The 20,786-nt window shown below is 42.0% G+C and overlaps 1 protein-coding gene across 1 annotated transcript in view; it reads left to right on the top strand.

Moving 5' to 3' along the window:
- The window catches only part of LOC120526768 (dickkopf-related protein 3-like), a 107,950-nt gene that overhangs the window by 4,174 nt on the left and 82,990 nt on the right, over positions 1-20,786 (top strand). Inside the window, exons 2-3 of the mRNA XM_039749920.1 lie at positions 4,643-4,909; positions 14,606-14,737. Of these exons, the coding sequence (XP_039605854.1) occupies positions 4,688-4,909; positions 14,606-14,737 (354 nt within the window). The 5' untranslated portion in view covers positions 4,643-4,687. The remainder of the gene's footprint in view (positions 1-4,642; positions 4,910-14,605; positions 14,738-20,786) is intronic.

Raw genomic sequence — 20,786 nt, 5'->3', positions numbered from 1 at the left:
CCACCTCACATCGGCAAGCCAATCCCCAATTTCTGAAAAAACTTAGCACATTAAATCCTAAGTATTGTTGAGTAATTTCAATGTTTAATTTTTCAAAAAACAGAACACTGTCCTATTTTAATAGAAGGTGTTGCCACTCGTACAAGTAAATGACGTTGCCAAAGCTGGCTAGTGAAATAACTCTGGATACAGTTGGAGTGAAATATTTTCAATTATTCTGATGAAACAGGCGATTGTTTTTTACTAATTGAGGGATATTAGCAAATGATGGGCACCTTCTGTTATTCAAAACCGGTTAAAATATTTGACTTAAACAATCACACTAATGTTGAAAGCTTAGCGGGTGTATTCCTTAATGACTTTAAAGACGAATGAATGTACTGCGTATCTCTCATGACAAGTAAACTCCCCTCTAAACATGTAAAGGCAGTGTGTTCTCTGCTCCAACATGACTGGAGTATTTTCATTTTAAAAGCAACCACTCAAAAATAGTGTTTATCCCAAAATATAGTTTTCTGCTGAAAAAAAAAATTGGCTTGTAATTGAAAGATAATCATTTAAATAATTACTCTATTTACTGCTGGATTTCTGCCTGTATTTTAATGCTTTGGGAGTTGTCATTACAAATGACAATTCTTGTAGTGAGTTATATTGAAAAGACTCCATTCTAATCTTGCAAAGCAAAGCCGACAACATCACGAAGCCCTGAAAGCTAATACCAGCCCTAGATCTGCGTTTGTGCTTAGCTGGAACTCTGACTCTTGGTAATAATAAAGTTTAAAAAATGAACAGGGTGGATTCAGGGTCTGGGGGGGTAAGCAAGCCACTGTCAGAAGGCCCATCCATCCCAGACCACTCGGACCACTGACTAAATTATACACGAGCATTGAGATGAGTGAGCAGAGGAATGGCAGGTGACTGTTCAGTGGCTTGTTATTGGGTGACGGTTTCATCAGTGGAGAAATGTAGAAGGTATAGGATGGTACCTCTCATAAAAAATACATCATATTTAAGACATCCACCTATGGTATATTTTTCTCCCCATATACTTCTACTGTAGAAACTCCCCCCATTTTACCCCATGGACAGAGCTGGATTAAACATTAAGCAAAATTAGCACGTGTTTAGCGTATCAAAGGAAGGAGAGCACCACAGAAATTTTCCATGGCTGGATTTACCATGGACCATATGGTGCAGCTGAGCCAGATTCCACAAAAAGGGGCTCCCACATTAATGAATAAAATACATCTGTATATATTGTGGACCACCAAGGGGCATACAGCACCCCAAACCCCGGACACAACAGACACAGAGCCCAGTCTTATCAGTCAGTATGCCTTCATTTTAAGTGGGCATGCGCTTTTTTTTTACAAAACACCAAAAATACAAACAAGTACAGTCCTTCCGTCTTCTTTGTCTCTTTCCCTCTCTGTTTCTGTGTCCACACCTCCTCCTGACTCTGGCTGTTTGACTGGAGTGAGGCGGCTCCTTTTATAGCGCACACAGAAGTGGTCCAGGTGTTCCGTGACCTCATTTTGGCAGCACTTCCAGGTGTGACAGAAGTGGTGCCACAAAGGGTTCAGCTGTACCTGAAGCTCCCTTGGAACCAGCAGAGCTGCTCCAAACTACAACTCCCTGTGGGGATCCGTGCAGCAACCGGGTTAGGAGGTGTTGGGAGATAATGTCCCGACCGTGCTGTGTCCCTCAGTCCTTCCACCCGGTTAACATCCTAGCCAGGTAATGGTCCCAGCCATCCATCACAATATATACAATACTCAAATCCTCATATACTGTACTGTAGAATACTCAAAATAATAATACACTAATAATAGAGGTTAATGATATATATTACAACAACATTGGAATCTGGTAACTGCTACACGCTCCACCGAGGCTCACATGATCCTTCTTGTCTTGGTCATGTCTGCTGTCCTGTTCAGTCGTCCACAAAGAGTGAGTGTAACTCATGTATATGGGGGCACCAAAATCTTTTTAAGTTTTTAGGGCCTCTAAAGGTCTATATCAAGATCAGCCCGTGGCCTTGATTTCCCCCTAATAATGGGGGATTCCCTCATCCTGGCAACATTACTTGTACTATGATATATAAATACACAATCTCAATGGTAGCGGAATTGAATAACCAAAGTTATCATGCCTAGCAAGTTCAATAAATACATACATTACCTAGTGTCATGCCCTCCTTGTATGTTAGCTCACCCGGTTATTTATCATAAATGGAGGAGCCACTTTAAAAAAAAAACTACGTTAATGAATTTTCCTTGCTCCCTAACAAATGGGAGGTACCATTATTTTCCAGTGAAGTGGTACAAATAGACTGCTTTCATAGAATGATGTTGTGTGTTGCATGATGCAGTCATCATTTTAATGACCTGATGTCTGAGGGATAAAGCAATGGCCGTTGGACAGTTCTAAAGCAGACGAGTCACAATTCTAGGATGGGCGTATTATTTATTATAATAATTCGGGAACATCTAAATGTAGTTCTAGACCAAATATGATACACCGCCTTGTTGCCGTAGACAAGGTGTTGGTGATGCTTTGAACAAGGACACTTTTTTAGGACTGATCTCATTTATGGCCAAGCGTGATCCCTATATAAGAGCGCGGCTTAAGACATGAAACTTCACCGATTTGAGTAACACCAAATAAGTTAATGGAGTCCACTGCTGTTTTTTTTTATTACAGAACATGGAAGCGCATCTAAAGTTAATCAAAGCCACCTAATTTTGTGTATATCTGACAAGTCCAAACAGGAATTCACTGCATGTTTTATGTTCACCGAGGTGCTAAAATGGAAAGGTCTTTTGAATTTTTACCAACTAATGACATTAATGCATGCGTCACGTCACGGCAGTTGGCTCTGTCAGCTACACCTTCACACATCTTATTAGCACAGAAGTCCAACCAGTTTAATCAAAACCCACCCGCTTTCTCATTTCTGGCCTCGCTAATGCTGCGGAGTGTAAGAGCAGAAGGAACCTGGTAGTTTAGCCATGAAATTCAATCTGTGGTTTCGCAGGGAAATCAACAAAGCCCCGTTTAAATTACGCATTTACAGCCACTCACCCCATAAAGCATGATGTCCTTTGAATGCCCCTTTTTTTTTAATCGCAGAGATTCACAAAATAGTAAAGTTGAATTGGCAAGCCCTGGTCAAGTATTAAACCAGAACCGATCGAAAATGGGCATTCATTGAAGTTCCGCAGTCCCTCAGTAGTTTGACAAGACCATTTTGCAAAAAACAAAAAACCAAAATCTAAGTTATTATAAATGTTAATGATTGGATTGTTAAATTACACCCAAGTTCACATTACCCATGTGTGGCCTATCAAGTTCTTAAAACCAGTGTGCCTTTTCGTGGTCGATTCGTCCAGTTCTTGGCTTGCTGAGCTCAGTCGTGAGCACTTTCCATTCTGAGACACGAAGAATTGTGTAGGTTCCGAGACGCCTCCCTGGGCTGGACTGTCGGGTGTGTGCGCGCGTGGGATTATGGGATTTCAAGTTACCCCAAAAGGAAGAATTGTCCAGTAACAGTCCATTAATAATCGAAGCCGCTTAATCTGGTCCAGAGCCAATGTCGTCAGTATCGGGCGCAACAGAAGAGCCAGTCTTAGACAGGGGCACCAGCCCATCGTTGAGTGTATGTAAACAGATGTGTGTCTGCAATTAACTAAAATGGAAGTCTTCGAGATGCGGGAGGAAAAGAAGAACTCGGGAAAGGCTGTGCAAAATTGAAATTCAGTTTATTTTTGTATAGCACTCCTCACCGAGTGCAGGCGCAGAGCGCTGGTACAGGATCTCGAGTAAAATGCAAGTCTAAATTTTTACAAATTACAGCATACAAAATTAGTACACGAAAACATGTTAAAACAAAGTAGAAACTGATTATCATTCATCGAAACCAGCCATTTCTGGCCATTCATTAATTCCAAAATCCCCGCAAAAACCGATCGGGGAAAATATTTGACCCAAGACTTTTTAAGTGGTGCTCTGGTTTAATGACATACGTGTTGTGTGTTTTTACCCTGTCCCGTCCAGAGATTGTCCCTGCCCTGCGCCCGATGATTGCTGGGATTGGCACCAACTGCCCTCACGACCCCGTCGTAGATCAGCGGGTTGGGAGGATATGGATGGGTGGGTGGGTGTATTTTTGGAGTTCTAATACAGCAACTACAAACTGGGTGCCAACCGTGCCAACCATCAGAGGTTTGATTTGAGTCATTTTAAAATCCTATCGGGCACCTGCTGTAATCCGCTCAAAACGAGCCTTTAACCTGCTAAATTGAACTTTTTTCACAGCTGGGGTGTTAACTTCGTAGTGCCTTAATGTATTTAAATCCTATTGTTTATACTGCAGCTTTTTGTCACATGTGCTAATGTATAGTGTGGATCATGAAAGTGAACATCGTGGTTTGGAAGTTGGTATATGTTTTAATTTGCCAATAATTCCTACAGTCGCCACCAGCCCGCGGCGAATGCTGCAGTCGAGCAGCACGCGCACATTCTGCGGCGAATGCCGTCGTCATAACGAAGTTGACTGCCAATCAGTTGGCTGGCGAGGGCTGGCGGCTTCTCGACTGTTAAAGTTCCTTTCTCTTTCCGGCTTTTTTTTCACTTGCAGCTGGAAGGCACCAGAAGGCAGTCGTGCCGTCTTTGTAGCGAGGTGATGTCCGATTTGCCACCGACGATGCAGATCTACATAGTGCCTCTACTGATCTGTTTGCTGGGGACCGTCCTTGGGGCACCCACCACCCCCGAACGGACCCCAGGCACAGCCTGGATACAGGAGATCAGCCCGAATCCCGAAGCCACTCTGGACGACATGTTTCGTGAAGTGGAGGAACTGATGGGAGACACGCAGCACAAATTGAAGGAGGCGGCACATCAGGTACGGACTGAGTGAAATGAGCCGGGCTTGCATATATACTGTATGTCGCGTTGGCTTTCGGGGGGGCATTTCGACTTTACCTGTTAAGGGGCACAACTGAAGAAATTCAAGTACTTGTTATTCTATGTGGCGAGAAAAGGGGGGAGCGGCGGAGTGGTGAACTCTTTGATCGGCACATAATAAACAGACTGTCGAAATGAGACGGAAAGCATGAGGTTCTGGGCCGATCCTCTTGAGAGGGCACTTCTGCAGAACAGAGGAAACCATTGTAGCCAGACGCTTGGAAGTGGCCGTAAATCTCCTCGCTTTGGGTGGTAGACCTGACCGGGGACAGCTCCCGAGCTAAAATCTCGTTTAGCCAAGTGACAGTTTGGGGTCTGCGCAATTTGGGCGTATTAAACAGGACGTTATGCGGGAATGATTACTTTGCAAAACTTAACTAGTGATTTACTGTACATACACATACAAAATAATGACTTTTAGAGGTGAATACAGATGGGAGACTTTAAATTGCAGGACATGAGTGTTTAAACTATATATTCATCCATTTTGAATCCTGCTTATCCAGGGCAGGGTCGCATGGAAGCTGTTAAACACAAGGCAGGCATATAACCTGGACTAGGTGCCAGCCCATCACTGGGCAAACACCCAAACACACATACAGTCTCACTAGGACCCATTTAGCAATGCCAATTCACCTAACCTGCATGTTTTTGGATTGTGGGATGAAACCCACACCGAGACAAGGAGAACATGCAAACTCCACGTGGTGACCAACCTCTTTATTTATAAGGCAGCAGCGCTAGCACTGCACCCCCTGTGCTGCCCGTATTACAACGAATCACATAAACACAAGTAATGAACAGTGATCTGCTGATGCTGGAGTGGATGGTCCTCCTGTCTTGAGCTGATTTCTGCTTCCGCTGTCATGGAAAAGTTTCATCTCCTAATAATGCTGCACATCATCAATGAATAACCGATTTGAGACATGCATCTGAAAATTCAGGAGGCAGTGCCATGAATGGGCAGATGGTGGGGGGCACATGCCGATAGCGTATTGCCACACCTACCACACAGCGAACTACCTGGATTGGGAGCCGAGTACAGCGGGTGACACCTCAGCACCCCACTGGTGGCTGATGGCTCTAAAGCAGAGAGGTGTGCCAAACTGAATTAGTTTATATTCTGGGATAGGCTCTTTCCCACCATGATCCCGCGCTGGATAGACTCTAGGCTAGATTATCAGTGCTGCACTAAATCTTTAATAGCAGCACAAACTGCGTGTCAGCCACTGTTACGAGCACAGGCATTGCCTTTAAAAACAGAGGTACAAATTACTTTTGTCAAAGTCTGTTCTGAGAACAAACGTAAGAAAATGGAGATGAAGGGAAAAATGTTTAATAACTTCACTGAAATTCTGCTTGAAAACTGCCTTACGTCCGCCAATATTAAACTTTACATCGGATAGAGCCCTGCATCAGCTTTTTAATGTAGACAGAAGTCATGGATGAAATGATTTGTGGTATTTTGTTGGTTATTTATTAAAGTGTTGCTTGGGAGGAATGGTGGTATAGCTGTCACAAGCTTTTAGTCCATACCTGTGTGGAGGCCAATGCTTTCTTGCCGTGTTTTGCTTCCCGCGGTGTTCTGCCGTACAGCTCAATTTCCTTGCTATAGTGCCGGTTTGGCTGCTGTCTGTTACCTAACGCTGCCAAGACCGACTCGAGCTCAACTATCATTGAAAAGCTGAGTTTGGAAGTCGGATGGATCAATGGATGGATAGTTGGAATATTATTTACTGCATGTACTGTGGTTACATGATACATCATTTCACGCATGTACTTGGACATATCATCCATGATAGAACCTGGCATCATTGGGTGTTTTGGGTCTTTCAAAGTATCATGCACCCTCTTCCAGGGAACCCAAGTGAGGTTGATCAGGCCTCGGCCTGTGTCCAAGTGGCATACTACAGCCCCATGGCTCTCCTGTCTTCAGCCAGAGCCAGCGGGAGGCTGTCCTCTGCAGCCTCCAAGTTATTCCTGATGGCCCTTGCCCTGATCGCTCTGATGATGCCAAGGCTTCCGTAGGCCTTACACAGGGATTGCCCTGCAAACCCCCTGCACCCCACCTCTACAGGGAAGCACCTTGTTCTTCATCCTCACCACTGACAACCCTAACCCAGCTCCTGGTATTTTGCCTTCTTCCTCTCTCTGGCCTCCTCCATCCTCTCCTCCTGTGGAACCGTAAGCTTGACCAGGATGAGCTGTTTTGCGACATCCTTATCAGTTCAGAGGCCACGTCTCGGTGTGGTCTGTGTGATGTGAGATGGTATTCAAAGTTGCTTTTCCACATCAACTGACATTACCCAATCCCATGCTGTGTGCAGCAGACCAGTCTCCCCGCGCTTCAATGGCCGCCATGGCTGCTCTCCCTCCTTGATAAATTAGAATTTATAAACACTGAAGAAGGACAGCTAAAGAGACAACTGTGGGGCAACTGTTTTTGGCATTTTTAATTTAATAAACATGCAAAATGTATACAGATTTTGCACACACTAGCAGCAAGCCTAGTATGTCCCTAAGCTATAAATTTAATTGATTTCATGTTTCAGCACAAAAGCTAATCCAGGCAACATCAGGCAACAACCCTGAATTGACCATTTTAAGGTACTCGGCCTAGAAAGCCCCTGAACTACAAGCAGAAAACCCAGACAGACACAAGGAGAGGCTGCTCAGACAGCAACCAGGCAGGGATTTGATCGCAGAACTGCGGAGATGATATGCAGACACTTTGAAAAGGCTGCACATGCTGACTCACCGGAGTCCGTAATTTAAGATCCAACCAGAAATGTCTGAATGTGCGGCAGAGAAACGGGCATTGCAACATCCTTCTTACTCAAAAACAGTGACTGATGAGTCATGAGCAGAAACTCGCACTAAAAACGTCTAGCATACAACATTCCCAACGTAAAGCTGTGAGGTTTAGTAGTAAAACATTGCAGGCGAATATTTCATCATGTGGAGTGTAATGGCAGAGTATTGTGGAGGGAATTTATAATCTCCTTCATCAGCCCTCCTAGTAATTCCTGTAATTGTATGGGGGAGGAAAAAGGCAAAAACCATTACCTCTGTGGATAAAAACTGACTGGAGCGATTTTGCTGAAAATCTTTTGTTATCAGGGCTAATAAGTTTGCCACACTTCACTTCGGGTGGAGTGATTAGCTTTTGAGCTACCATGTTGGCAGACTTGCATTCTGACATAGCACTGCACTACAAAGTGGTCAAGCGGTCAGGTGGGGGCGGAGTGGTGGCTGTGAGGCTAAGGATCTGTGCTGGTATCCAGAAGGTTGCCAGTTCGAATCCCCATCACTGCCAAAAGAGATCCTACTCTGCTGGACCCTTTGAGGAAGGCCCTTATCCTTCAATTGCTCCAGGGGCGCTGTACAATGGCTGACCCTGCGCTCTGACCACAAGGGGTATGCGAAAACTAACAAATTCCTAATACAAGAAATTGAATAAGTTGTGCTGATGGATTCCTGAAATGTTTAAATCCGTTAAAGCTTAACTTGAAGTTTTTTCTCCATTGCGGTACGTTCCTATTGGTTAAGCTATGGGAAACCTTTATAATGTTCAGTCTGCTGTTAGGTTTGTTGTTTTTCAGGCCACAAACTTGATAGAAATTTGGCCCAAAGGTACATCTCCCTACTCCTTATGTTTTACTTTTTCTTTCACATTACTTTTTTGTTATGTCTCCAAGCCCCCCACCCAAGTGCGACCATATTGTCTTCAGAATTAGTTATTGCAATTTAGGTTTTCTAGTGCAATGTTCTATTCACCATTTCTTGTCATCTTGACCTGTGCCTCCATTGTGCCCTTGATATATTTGAAGTTGCTTAAAGGCCATGTCACATTCTGCGACTTTGCCAGTGATTATTCAGTTTTATTTACTTAACCTTAACTAGTCAGAGTCTGCCGGAGATGTGCTTCTTTGAAGCCAGTTGTGTAATGTGGCATGCCAAGCGACTCTATCCCACTAATCTATGAGAGATCATGGATTGACAAAATTTGATTTTGTCTTTAAGCCGATGTCATAATATAATGGTGGGACGTGTCTTGTTGCTGGACCATGCAAGTTTATCCAACTGGGCCATGGCTAATTAACTGTCCTTCTAGCACAGTTGTGCTCAGCTACTTGTTTAGTCACAATCTCAGCAGTTCTTCTTATTTTGTCCATTCTGTGGTGGTACATAAAACATGAGACATCACACAGATGAGCTTGGTCCACACCATGTCCGTTCCTCATTCTGTTAGGTGCATTAATATGCATTGCACTCCCAGATGAGCATTCATTGGTTGTCAGCTCTCATGTGTACAGAGCCCACCCCATGACTAGAGACAAAACATTTGTGAGTTGCTGGGTATGTCACATAACATCAGGAGCACACTGCCCGCAACTTGCTAAGATTATGGAAATGAAGGCAATGAGTGAAAATTACTGGAAAAGTCATCTAATGTGACAAGGCCGTTAGTTGTAGGGCAGGTTTCTGTGCAAGAGAACTGACAACTAATGAATGCTCATTCACAGTGTATACAATGCAGCAATGAGGAATAAGGAACGGGCATCTTTTAGATCTCATAAACAGAAAAGTGGTTTGTCTCTCTCATGTCTTGTGTTTTACATACCACGCCAGAATGGAAAAGTAAGGGCAAGTCTGCGGGTGAGCTCACCAATACTGTTAATCCTTCTTATAATGCCAACATATTTAGGCAGCACACTATTGGCTGGCACGAGCGTAACTGTGCAGGAAAGTTGGCATCCAGTTGTTAAATGTGACCCCCCCAGTGATTTTTTTTTCAGTCAACTGACATGGTCCAGTGATGAGATCAGCAAATGCTGTCAGCAAGTCTTTTTTTTTTGTTCTTTATTTCACCTTATACAGTTTCTTGTATTAGGAATTTGTTAGTTTTTGCATACCCCTTGTGGTCAGAGCGCAGGGTCAGCCATTGTACAGCACCCCTGGAGCAATTGAAGGTTAAGGGCCTTGCTCAAGGGCCCAGCAGAGTAGGATCTCTTTTGGCAGTGACAGGGATTCGAACCGACAACCTTGTGGATACCAGCACAGATCCTTAGCCTCAGAGCCTGACATGCCCCATGACTACAAGTCGCTTAATATGACCTCAGCTTAACTGCCTTTTTTGACATCAAACTTTTGGCCTTGACAGAACCTAAGTGAGGGGCCAGGGACCGTTCAGAGGTGGAACAAGTGGTTGACTCATATCTTATTAAAAAAAACAATTGATTCAGTGGTAGAATTTAGTCTAAACATGATTCTTTCACAGATTTAAATTTGCAAAGAGGAAGGAATAATACCTGGGAAGAGCTGGAAGAACCATCAACAGTTTCACAATAGTGGGATGTATTTAAGCAATCTGTTTTTGAAATGTACTTAATTCCCCACAACATGTCCAATCATATCATTCCTGCGACAACCTGGGTACCTGGGTGGGCTTTAGTTATTCTTGAAGTTGTTAAATGCCACAAGTACTTCTTGTTGATCCAGTCCGTTCATTCATTTTCCAAACCCTTTACTGCCAGTACAGTTTGGGGGGCTTAGGTGTGTGTGTACAATCTCTCTATTATAATAAAAAAATCCTGGGACGAGATGAGATGCGACTTTTTCAGAGAGATACTTTCATGTCCTGCGAGATGAGACTTTGTGCCAAGAGATTTAACCACACCCGGGGCCGGAAATAAAAGACAAAGAGTAGATGACAAAGTAGAACGTCGTGAAGAATTGAGAAATGTTGGTGGGGTACACATGCAGAGCAAGTTAGAGATAATGGAAGTACAAAAATTTGAAACTCTAAAAAAAATGATAGTAAAGATCGCATTAGCGCAAGCAAATAGAAATTATTACTCGGTGAAATAATGGAACAGCGAAAAGAGATCGAATATATTGTTTGGATTTAAATTTTAAGTTGGAGACTTGTAAATCATCTAATTTGTGTTGCCATTAGGGAAAAGTGGTGTTTCTTCCCAATGAAGAGGCGTATCTGTGAGAATTAAAAGATTTGTTGTTTGGTGAAAGTGAAATCCATATACGTGAGCAGCAGAGACGTGAAGTGGCTGGCATGTAGCGTAGGCCAGCGGGGTTGGCGAGCGAAGTGAGCAGGGGGCAAAGCTCCCTAGTTTTGTCAAGTAATAAAGCCATTACACCTTATTAAGAATTAGACTGAAGTAAGAGCAGTTCACTATTAAGTCTCATGTTGACTTCATCTTTCTCTTTCTTATGTACAAGGAGCCACTTGAACAATGTCTTGTCTCCTGATGGTGGCTAATGGTGAGCCTGTTGCCCCCATATATTGGATTAGACATCCACGACAAATAAGGAGTTCACCTTGTAGGAGTGGAATATGTGACCAAAATGCTTCAGAAATAGTGACTTTCAGTGACAGAAAGTAAAGAAGAATCTGACAAAATAAAGAGCCTTTGTCATCCGTGTAAGGTTTTTTTGAACGCTTTAATGTGGCATTTGTTTCAGTGAAGGGGCTCCAAGGGAAACGTTGCGCAAGAGAGGCCGGAGGCAAGCAAAGGATTCATTTCTACGTTCCTTGCCAACCCTCACATCCACACTTTAGTTTTGTTTTTCCTCAGAAACTACTGGCAAGGAAATCCACAAAAGGACTCTGCTTACTTAAGACTGAACTTTATGTGCTCTGAAGAGGAATAGTTAGAGGAACATTTTTGTGTTATATTTTTATAATAGCACATTTTCATACAAATATTATGGCTCAAAGTATTTTACAGGGAGTAAAAAAGAGAATTAAATAGCAAAGAAAAATAAATGAATAAATAAAAACTTGCACAACCCAAATAAGTAATAGAATGTTTCACCTAGTTTTATAAATCAGCAACATCAAAACATCAAACCATTGTGTCCAGTGCCGGTTGGATTGGCTTTAGCATCCTAAGAGCATTTCATTGGATTTGATGGTTTTTAAAAATATTACACAATACAGCTTATTTTTTGTACAGCGCTCTTCACTGCATGGAGGCATAGAGCGCTGTGAACAATTCTGAGTTAAAATACAAGTATAAATTTTACTAATTACTAAACACAGAACTGGTATACATATAAATGCAAGATTTGTTAAAACACACAAAGATCGAGGTAGAGTATGATTAAACATAAATGTAAACCATAATATCTGTCCACTAATTAACTGATGAACTATGGCCAGTTGAGATCGGTGGAGGTTAAAACTGTAAAAGAGAAAGTCAAAAATGAAGTCACAGTCCTGATGATCTCAGCCAACTGGCTGCTTTCCCACTCCTGGGTTTTCTATAGTGGAGTCTGTGCTGGCTGCCTAATCTGATGGGAAAAACTTTCCACCTAACAATTTTCAAACTCTCCTTTATCTGAGATGAATTTTCCATATGCAGGAGATCAACCTGTCAGTAGTGCAAAGTGCCACATCCAGAAACCGAAAAGAGAAACTGAATAGAGGAGGGCTAGTAATGGTTTTAAACTATTGTGATACTTATATTTCTGTACAAATGACCCACAAACAGAAATGCAGTATGGACAGCTAATTGGCAGCTCTAGTCAGGGTATGCTGTAGAATAATCTGCCTACTACTCCTAAGTGATGCCCCTTCAGTCTCAGCTTAGCCCACCTGCATGCGTGGAGTATTCATGGTGTAAGATTAGGACGTTTGATCAGAGGTCTATTTTCTTGCCACCTCTGTTCTGATCGACCTGATCACAAGTACATTAACACCAATTTTAAAAAAACATGGTCAACCACTCTCTTACCTTGCAAATGATAGGCTCTGAGACAATCGGGTGTCTCTTTGATTGAGCGAGAGAGTTGTTTTATGTGAATTGTATTATATTTGTACCTGTGTGCATGTGTTTTAATTTATATTTTTATTGTTTTTAATGCTCCATGTTAATCTTCAACTCATTATGATATGAATGGGATTCCCCAATTACCAACAGCAGACACTCAACACAACTAGATGTCACGCATAATGTGCAGAATTTAATGTAGTTAAATCAGTCCCGTATCAGATCTCAAGCAAACTGCTCCAGGGATCGCATGGTACCACATTAAGACCACCATTACCAAAGGGGCTTGGTCTGGTTGTTGGGTCCACACCAGCGTATGACTTGCATGTTCACATCTGCCCAGGCAAACCAGACTGTTAGGGAAATGATGGCAGAGTTAAAAAAATGGTTTAAACAAACTAGATGTGAAAATGCCTTAAATTTCATTAAATTTCAGCATAAGTAACCTGTAGCCTGGTATCGTGAACTGTGTTAAGGACCTTTTTTAAATTAAACTTGCTCAGTTAATTTCAGGACAGTACTTAATACAAGGCAAACGGCCAGTCCCGTATGGGACACCAGTCTGTCACCAGACTGACACTTAGAGTGCTAGTTTAGTTTCTGTCTCTTATAATGTTGGTGACTATAAATTAGACCCCATATGAGTGACTGTTGGGATCTGTGCATCCACAAAACTATCCCAATGCAACCAGTGAATTGGATCCAGTGGGTGGCATTTAACCCAATAGAGTGCATTTGGGATGTTGGAGGACAAAGGAGTTCTGTATAAGGTCCAAAAGATGTTCTCAGAATTTCAATGGCTACATGAAATGTGAAAACCTGTGTCTTTACTCACAGTTTTCCAGGACCGTTAGGGGGGTCGTAACTAGATGAATGATGCTGGGGTGATTCAGTTCTCTCTTTTGTTTTCTGTTGCTTGTGAACTTTCTAATCACTCTCTGGGTGCACTGTGGATTGCTTTGTAATTCACCTTGGATGAAGGTGTCAGTAACTTTCAAAATGATGTTACCACTACTGCCTTACAACTCCAGAGTCCTTATTCTAAATACTGGTTGGGTCTAGACGATGTCTTCATGGAGTTGTGCCAGGGGGCTTTCTTCTGGGTCCTCCAGTTTCTTTCCAGATTCTACAGACACACAGGTTAAGCTGACTGCCAACTGTAAAATGACACTTTGTGTGTGTACCGTGTGATAAGCTGTGCCGATTAGCACGCCGCGACCAGTGCACACATCTAACAGAACTAACTGTCTCAGAGGCAATCATCCATTTATTCTGGTTATCTGTAGGCTCAGCCAGCTATCAAAGCTTTGTGCGAAAATGGCCTGAAGCAAATATTATGGGTGCTGTGGCAGATTCTTCATGCTGTCTATTTCTGATCAAAGCATGTATATATACAAAGTAGTAGGAGTGTTGCCACATGTAGAGAGTGCCGTGAAATTCTTACTTGCACGTCCGACCAACATGAAATAAGTTGCCACTCTACAGAACTTTATTTTATTAGGTAAGGAGAGCAAAAAGCCTGGCAGCTGTTCCCTTCCAGCCACAACAAAACTCTCAGCAGAACTGAATTGTGCAAAGATGTCCGTCTCCTTATTTACACAGTTGATTACTTGTGATAGTGCGTATGTATTCTGTATATGTAATTAGTTTTTTAAAAAAAGATTAAAAACACATTTATAAATAGGTAAAATAAATCAACCAAACTGGGATCTCTGCCCTTCCTTCTGAAGGGGATGTAGCAGATCTGACATTAAATTTGTAGGCCTTGACGTCTCTGCAGCGGGGCTCTGACTTGATATCATGGTACCCTATGATCAAATTTGTTTTGATGGGTTTTCTAGATGGATGAAGAAGTGGCTGAGAGGAGATCTGGCCTTCATCTGGAAGATCTGCCACCCAACTATCACAATGAAAGCACCACAGACACAAAGATTGGGAACTTTTCTGTCCATACGATTGAAAAAATTGACAAGGTAAGCTTTTGGAAGTGTATTGTGGGGGTCGGCACACTGGAGTGCATGAATTGTGACAAGTGTGTGGAGCGAAGAGGGCACAATAAGTTGGGCTGCTGGAATTAGGCCAGTTACAGTGACAACTCTGAAGTGCCATCTTTGTTTGTGGGGTTCAGAAAGCTCTTCATATGGCACCACTGTCTCAGGTCATTTTATTAGGATGTCCGTCTTTAATGAAACCCTTATTCAAAGGTGTCTCCTGCTGCAACAAGTCTGAAGTGAAGTGTGTTTAATCATGTGTGCGACTGTAAAGAGAGAATCGTCATGTATTTGTAGCCAAGTCCACCTCATGCAGTGTAAAATATATACGTCTGTGGTTCCCAGTATGCCGTTCTCAAACCTGCTAATTCACATTGTGGTAATGGCAGGGCAGGAGCTAGTAATGGATGGGGTGCCAGTTTATGGTGGATCCCACTTATACAAACCCTCTTAGGTGTCTTTGGTTTACAGGAGGGTATTTGTGTGACACTTTCTGATGCAAACTTCAGTGCTGTTACATCATCACAATGCAAACTACGACTGCTAGAATAAATGCAGATTCATGGAAAGCCTAGGGTGCAATGAGGGGACTGCAAGAGAGAGCAAGTTGTCAAAATGGACAAGAGTTTATTTACCAGCTGGATTCCAAACTAGGATGAGATAAGAGCACTGGGTCCCAGCACTCCAGCTGGATGGATGTCTCAGCACACTCATCAAACCCCTGGCATAAAGAATGATTTACTGAGATAAAGAATGCACTCGTGGGCCAAAGACATTTCAGACAGCCATTCCACTGCAACTGCCAGTAAACTCATAAATTGATGCTTCTGTAAATGCAATTCCAGATCCTACAAACAGCTTCAGGATTGGCCCTGGAAGCACTTTCTGCCTTGTGACTTGTGTATTGTCTGCAGTAACAACTTAGATTTTTTTGTTTCCTTCAGTATTTGTCATTTGTGATAAGTAAAATAAGGTAAAATATATTTGCATATAAATGTGTTAAAATAATCCTAGTTAATGTTTCTCCCCCTGCTCCCAAGCTTGGTGACAATGGCTGCCATACGTTTGCAGTTCAGGCATTTGACTGAAGACACATACTGTGAGCCATGACTGTGTAGTGTTGGATTTGGCCTTTGCTGTCCTGTTCAGAGTCAGTAGGCCTGATCCAACACCAAGACTAGAGGGACCTGCCTATGAGAGAAAATCTAGAATACTGGGTGCTGAAGGAAAAGGACAGTTTCATTGGAAACGGAGCAAAGAAACTTAAGGTTTACACCGTGTGCTTTGTTTCCGCAGTAGCTGCACTTTTGAATATGCTTGTATGCATCACTCGCTTCATATTGTTTTGCTGGCTTCTCAATTGTGTAATGCGTTTTTTGCTCAGCGCTCTCTTGAGCTCTTGCTTGTTCTCTGCGTACTGCGTTCACAGTCAGTTTATGTGAGCCGCTCGGAGTACATGCATCGAAGGTTCTCAGCTGTGCCTGTGCTATGTCATGACCCTGCCTATGAGAGAAAATCTAGAATGCTGGGTGCTGAAGGAAAATGACAGTTTAATTGGAAATGGAGCAAAGAATCTGACGTGACTATGTCCAGTTTGAAATAAGTACAGTAGAAGCGAGAATGTACTGGAGTACAGTGGGACCTCAGTTGTTGAACGACGGTCATCTCAAACAAATTGGCTCCTATTTCCCCGAGGCAGCAGTGCCAGAGTGGGGGGGTGCTGTTGAATGGCACACACATAAACCAATGGTTTTGCACTTGAATCGACATAATATGTCTGTTGCTTGTTCTGTGGCCACTCTTGCTGCATGTTCGCCATTCCGGATGGGTGGCAGTGGCAGAGGTCGCCGTGTGACGCAATCTGATTTGTACCTCTTGTCATTGTATCTGGCAGTCATCGCAGGTAGTCATTGCCATAGGCGCATCAGCTACATGAACATGTTCAACACCACAATCAGCTGGGGACCGATCACCTGATGCCAGTACCTCACTTTCGATTTCAATCTCCGGGTCAACAAGTCAAATAAAAAGAAGAATACACCACAAAGGGATATCATCATTGGAGTCCTGAAGGGATCTGTGCTTGGACAATTCTAAATAATAGAATATAAGCAAAAAAGTGTCCACTGAGTATTTCGCTTTGTGCATTTGCGTTGCTCTCTTGCCAGACATCAATGCCATTTTTGCCATTGTTTGCTCATTGTTACTCACACAGACTCAGGGAATTAGACGTCATGTCAGTGAGTCTAACGTTCCTCCAAGCAAAAAGAGACTATCTTTACCGCAATGGCGAGTTTTTTTGGTGTTTTGACTCTACTACTTTTGGCCATGTCTTGTTTTTTAGTCCAGGGGTTCTCAAACTCAGTCCTGGGGGACCCTGTGGCTGCAGGTTTTTATTCCAACCAGCCTCTGTTTTTAATTGGACTCCTGGGCTAATTAAGTGAATGAACTGTTGTTTCCCAGATTCCCTGTTTTGTGAATAATATACAAATTAGAAAACTTAAGTTTGAAAAAAAAAAAAAGTACTAAAATGTACTAAGCAGTTATATGTCTTTTTTTCTTTTTAACAGTATTTTCATCTTGATTGTCATTCTACTTTTACCTTTTGCTGCCTTCTCAATTGTGTAATACGTTTTTTGAACAGGTTTCATTCATCGAAGTGATCACTACCCAAATCAGTACTCATCAACACCGTGCTTTGTTTCCGCAGTAGCTGTACTTTTGAATATGCTTGTATGCGTCACTCGCTTCATATTCTTTTGCTGCCTCCTCAATTGTGTAATGCGCTTTTTGAACAGGTTTCATTCATCGAAGTGTTCACTACCCAAATCGGTACTCGTGAATCTAAGATGTTTAACAGGCATTCCCGGTATTAAATTGTGGATTTGCCTGCGAATATTTACCGGCAGCGTGTCTATGAACTTAATTTAAACTTAAGCTTTACACCTTGCTTTCCTATTGATATGTCTACAAAGGCTTGTTAATATTCAGAGGGTTGTTCCTTTCTTACTTCATCAATAAACAGCTCGTCTTCCTCTTTATCTGAGACCTCATACACTGCGTGCACGGGTTTACCTTTCCCAGTCCTGCAAAGTCAGTTCACGTGAGCTGCTCGGAGTCCATGCATCAAAGGTTCTCAGCTGTGCTTTTATCTCGTGCGATCTTGCGATGTCCACAGCTTTATTTAATGTTAGCTCAGACCCGGCACTTAAAAGTTTCTCTCGCACTTTTGTTGAGTTTGTGCCAAACACTATTCTATCCCTGACCATCTCTTATTCATTTGCATAAGCACAGTCCTTCACCAGCAGTTTTAACTCCGTTACAGCAATTTTAACTCCGTTACAAAGTCATCAAAAGTCTCGTTTATACCATGTGTCTTCTCATTAAACTTGTATCTTGCGAATATCGTATCCATCGTAGGCATGACAAACGCCAGCAGCAGCGTGTCTATGAACTTAATTTAACCTTAAGGTTTACACTGTGCTTTGTTTCCGTAGTAGCTGCACTTATGAATATGCTTGTATGCGTCACTCGCTTCATATTCTTTTGCTGTCTTCTCAATTGTGTAATGCGTTTTTTGTTCAGCGCTCTTTGGAGCTCTGTTTGTTCTCTGCGTACTGCGTTCACAGGCAGTTCACGTGAGCTGCTCGGAGTACATGCATCGAAGGTTCTCAGTTGTGCTTGTGCTATCTCGTGCGATCTTGCGATGTCCACGGCTTTATTTAATGTTAGCTAAGACCTGCCACTTAAAAGTTTCTCTCGCACTTTTGCTGAGTTTGTGCCAAACACTAGTCTATCCCTGACCATCTCATCTTCATTTGCATAAGCACAGTCCTTCACCCACGAATATTTAGCGGCAGCGTGTCTATTTGATTGCTGCTGATGGACAGCTTTATATGGGCAGGCACTCAATTACGTGGGAGGCGTGACGATGAGGATGCAACTCCGCCTCACACGGCGACCGAGCTGCAGGCTATGGCCATATATTTGTACGTAAGTAGGTTCCAGTTATGACCATTACGCGTAGAATTTCGAAATGAAACCTGCCCAACTTTTGTAAGTAAGCTGTAAGGAATGAGCCTTCTACCTACACGGGAAGTTGGAGAATTAGTGAGGAGTGAGTCAGTCAGTCAGTGAGGGCTTTGCCTTTTATTAGTATAGATTTGATTTGTTGTTGATGGTTCCTTAATGTAAATAATATAAAAATATAATCATTGTCTTGTGGTTTACTCCTGAAATATCCATCCCCATATCTGAGTATACAAGAAAGTTGAGGGGAGACCACTCCCGGTTTTTGAAAATAAAACGGCACTGACCGAGAGACTGACTTGATCATCATACAAGATCAGCATATTGTTGCTGACCAATCACTTTTGCTTTAAAAACATCGCTTAACAATGAAGCGATACAAACAAAGGTAGAGAGTCTGACAAGTGATGAAAAACTACTAATGGGTTTTTATATTTATTCCATATTTATTAATTTATCTTTTTTAGTTCATATTCACAACTCAAAATACCTGATATTGTGAAAGTAATCCATTAGCAGAATTATATTTTAAAATATTTGTCTCCCTTTTTTCAATGTTTTTCTCTGTCAAAATAGATAGTTGAAATATCATATTCTTTTTGTTCTTAACATCAGTCGTATCATACATATTGCATACCAGGGATTTTTCCTGCCTTGCATCCAAATGTGCTGTGGTAGGCTCCAGGTTTCCTGCAATCCTACTCTGTATAAACAGGTTAAGATAATGTATATGTCGTTCTTAATCTCTGTTGTTTTGTGCCTGTCCATACTCTTATTACCTGCTCTTGCCCTGGTCATTATGGGTTTACTGTTCTTATGGTGGGCTATTCAAGAGTCACCACCCGTAACTTTGACACCACATGCTTGTTGTTCTTTGTTTCCCTCAATACAGCTAGGAGGGGTCTGCACACTGATTCAAGTCTAAGAGTCCTGTTCTTCCTAAGCCCCTGTGATTTTCATGAGAAAATGTTTATAAAATTATAACATTGTTCATATTCAGTGTCTAGTTTTGATTATGCTTGTGTAGTAGTGTAGTAAGTTTCCACTAACATTAAACTCATATCCAAATCTGTTAAGTGTACAGTTCTGTCTGATTGTGACACAAAACTAACTCCATGCCATAATTACTAAAACTAAAACTGAAACTAAAATATATAAAAATAAAATAGAAATGTCTTTGTGAAATAAAAACTAAACTAAAACTAAAAATACACGATGAAGGAAAACTAAAACTAAACTGAATTTCCAAGTAAGGTCAGAAAAAATATAGAAATAAAAACTAATATAAAAAGGGAAAACTATAATAACCTTGCTACATTGTGGGGCTGACGCTAAAGTAGTTGCAGCCTTTCACAGTTGAGTGTTGTTTGCTTGGGTTTCTGCTCTCCTCGTTTTTAATTGTCATTATTAAGATTCAATGAAGGGAGCAAACTGCACAGAGAAAGGGCGAAATATAATAAAAAGAAAGTTAAGCATTTAAATCCATAGCAAAAACAGAAATATTTCTAAGTTTCTTATAAATGTAAAAATCATGCTGCTGTGCTTTCCTAAATATAGAATAAAAGATAAATAATACCAGCTAATTAAATGAGATCAGTGCTATCAGGTGTTGTCACTGATTTGGAATCTGGTTGGAACAAAAACCTGCAGCCACAGGGGTCCCACAGGACCGAGTTTGAGAACCCCTGGTCTAGTCAATCAAACATCTCAAGACTCTCTTCCTGGCACTTCATCATGCTGCGGTGAGATGGTGACCCAAAATACGCTACCAACAAAGCCAGGAAGTCAAAAACTTAGATTTTGGGTAAAAACTGGGACTGGCCATGTCGCCCACTGAGAACTGGGCCATTCTGTTGAGTTGCAAATGTTGTACGGAGTGTGAGACTTGCCCGGACACCACCAGTCGGAGACCACATCTTTATAAAAATCACACGTTTATTCATTGACAAAATAAACACAGTCCCAAACACCACACAATGCACAAAGCAATAATCACCCAAAA

Source organism: Polypterus senegalus, chromosome 1, assembly GCF_016835505.1.
Source record: "Polypterus senegalus isolate Bchr_013 chromosome 1, ASM1683550v1, whole genome shotgun sequence".
Taxonomy (NCBI): Eukaryota; Metazoa; Chordata; class Cladistia; order Polypteriformes; family Polypteridae; genus Polypterus; species Polypterus senegalus.
Note: the sequence above shows the minus strand (reverse complement) of the source record. Positions and strands in the feature narration are given on the sequence as shown.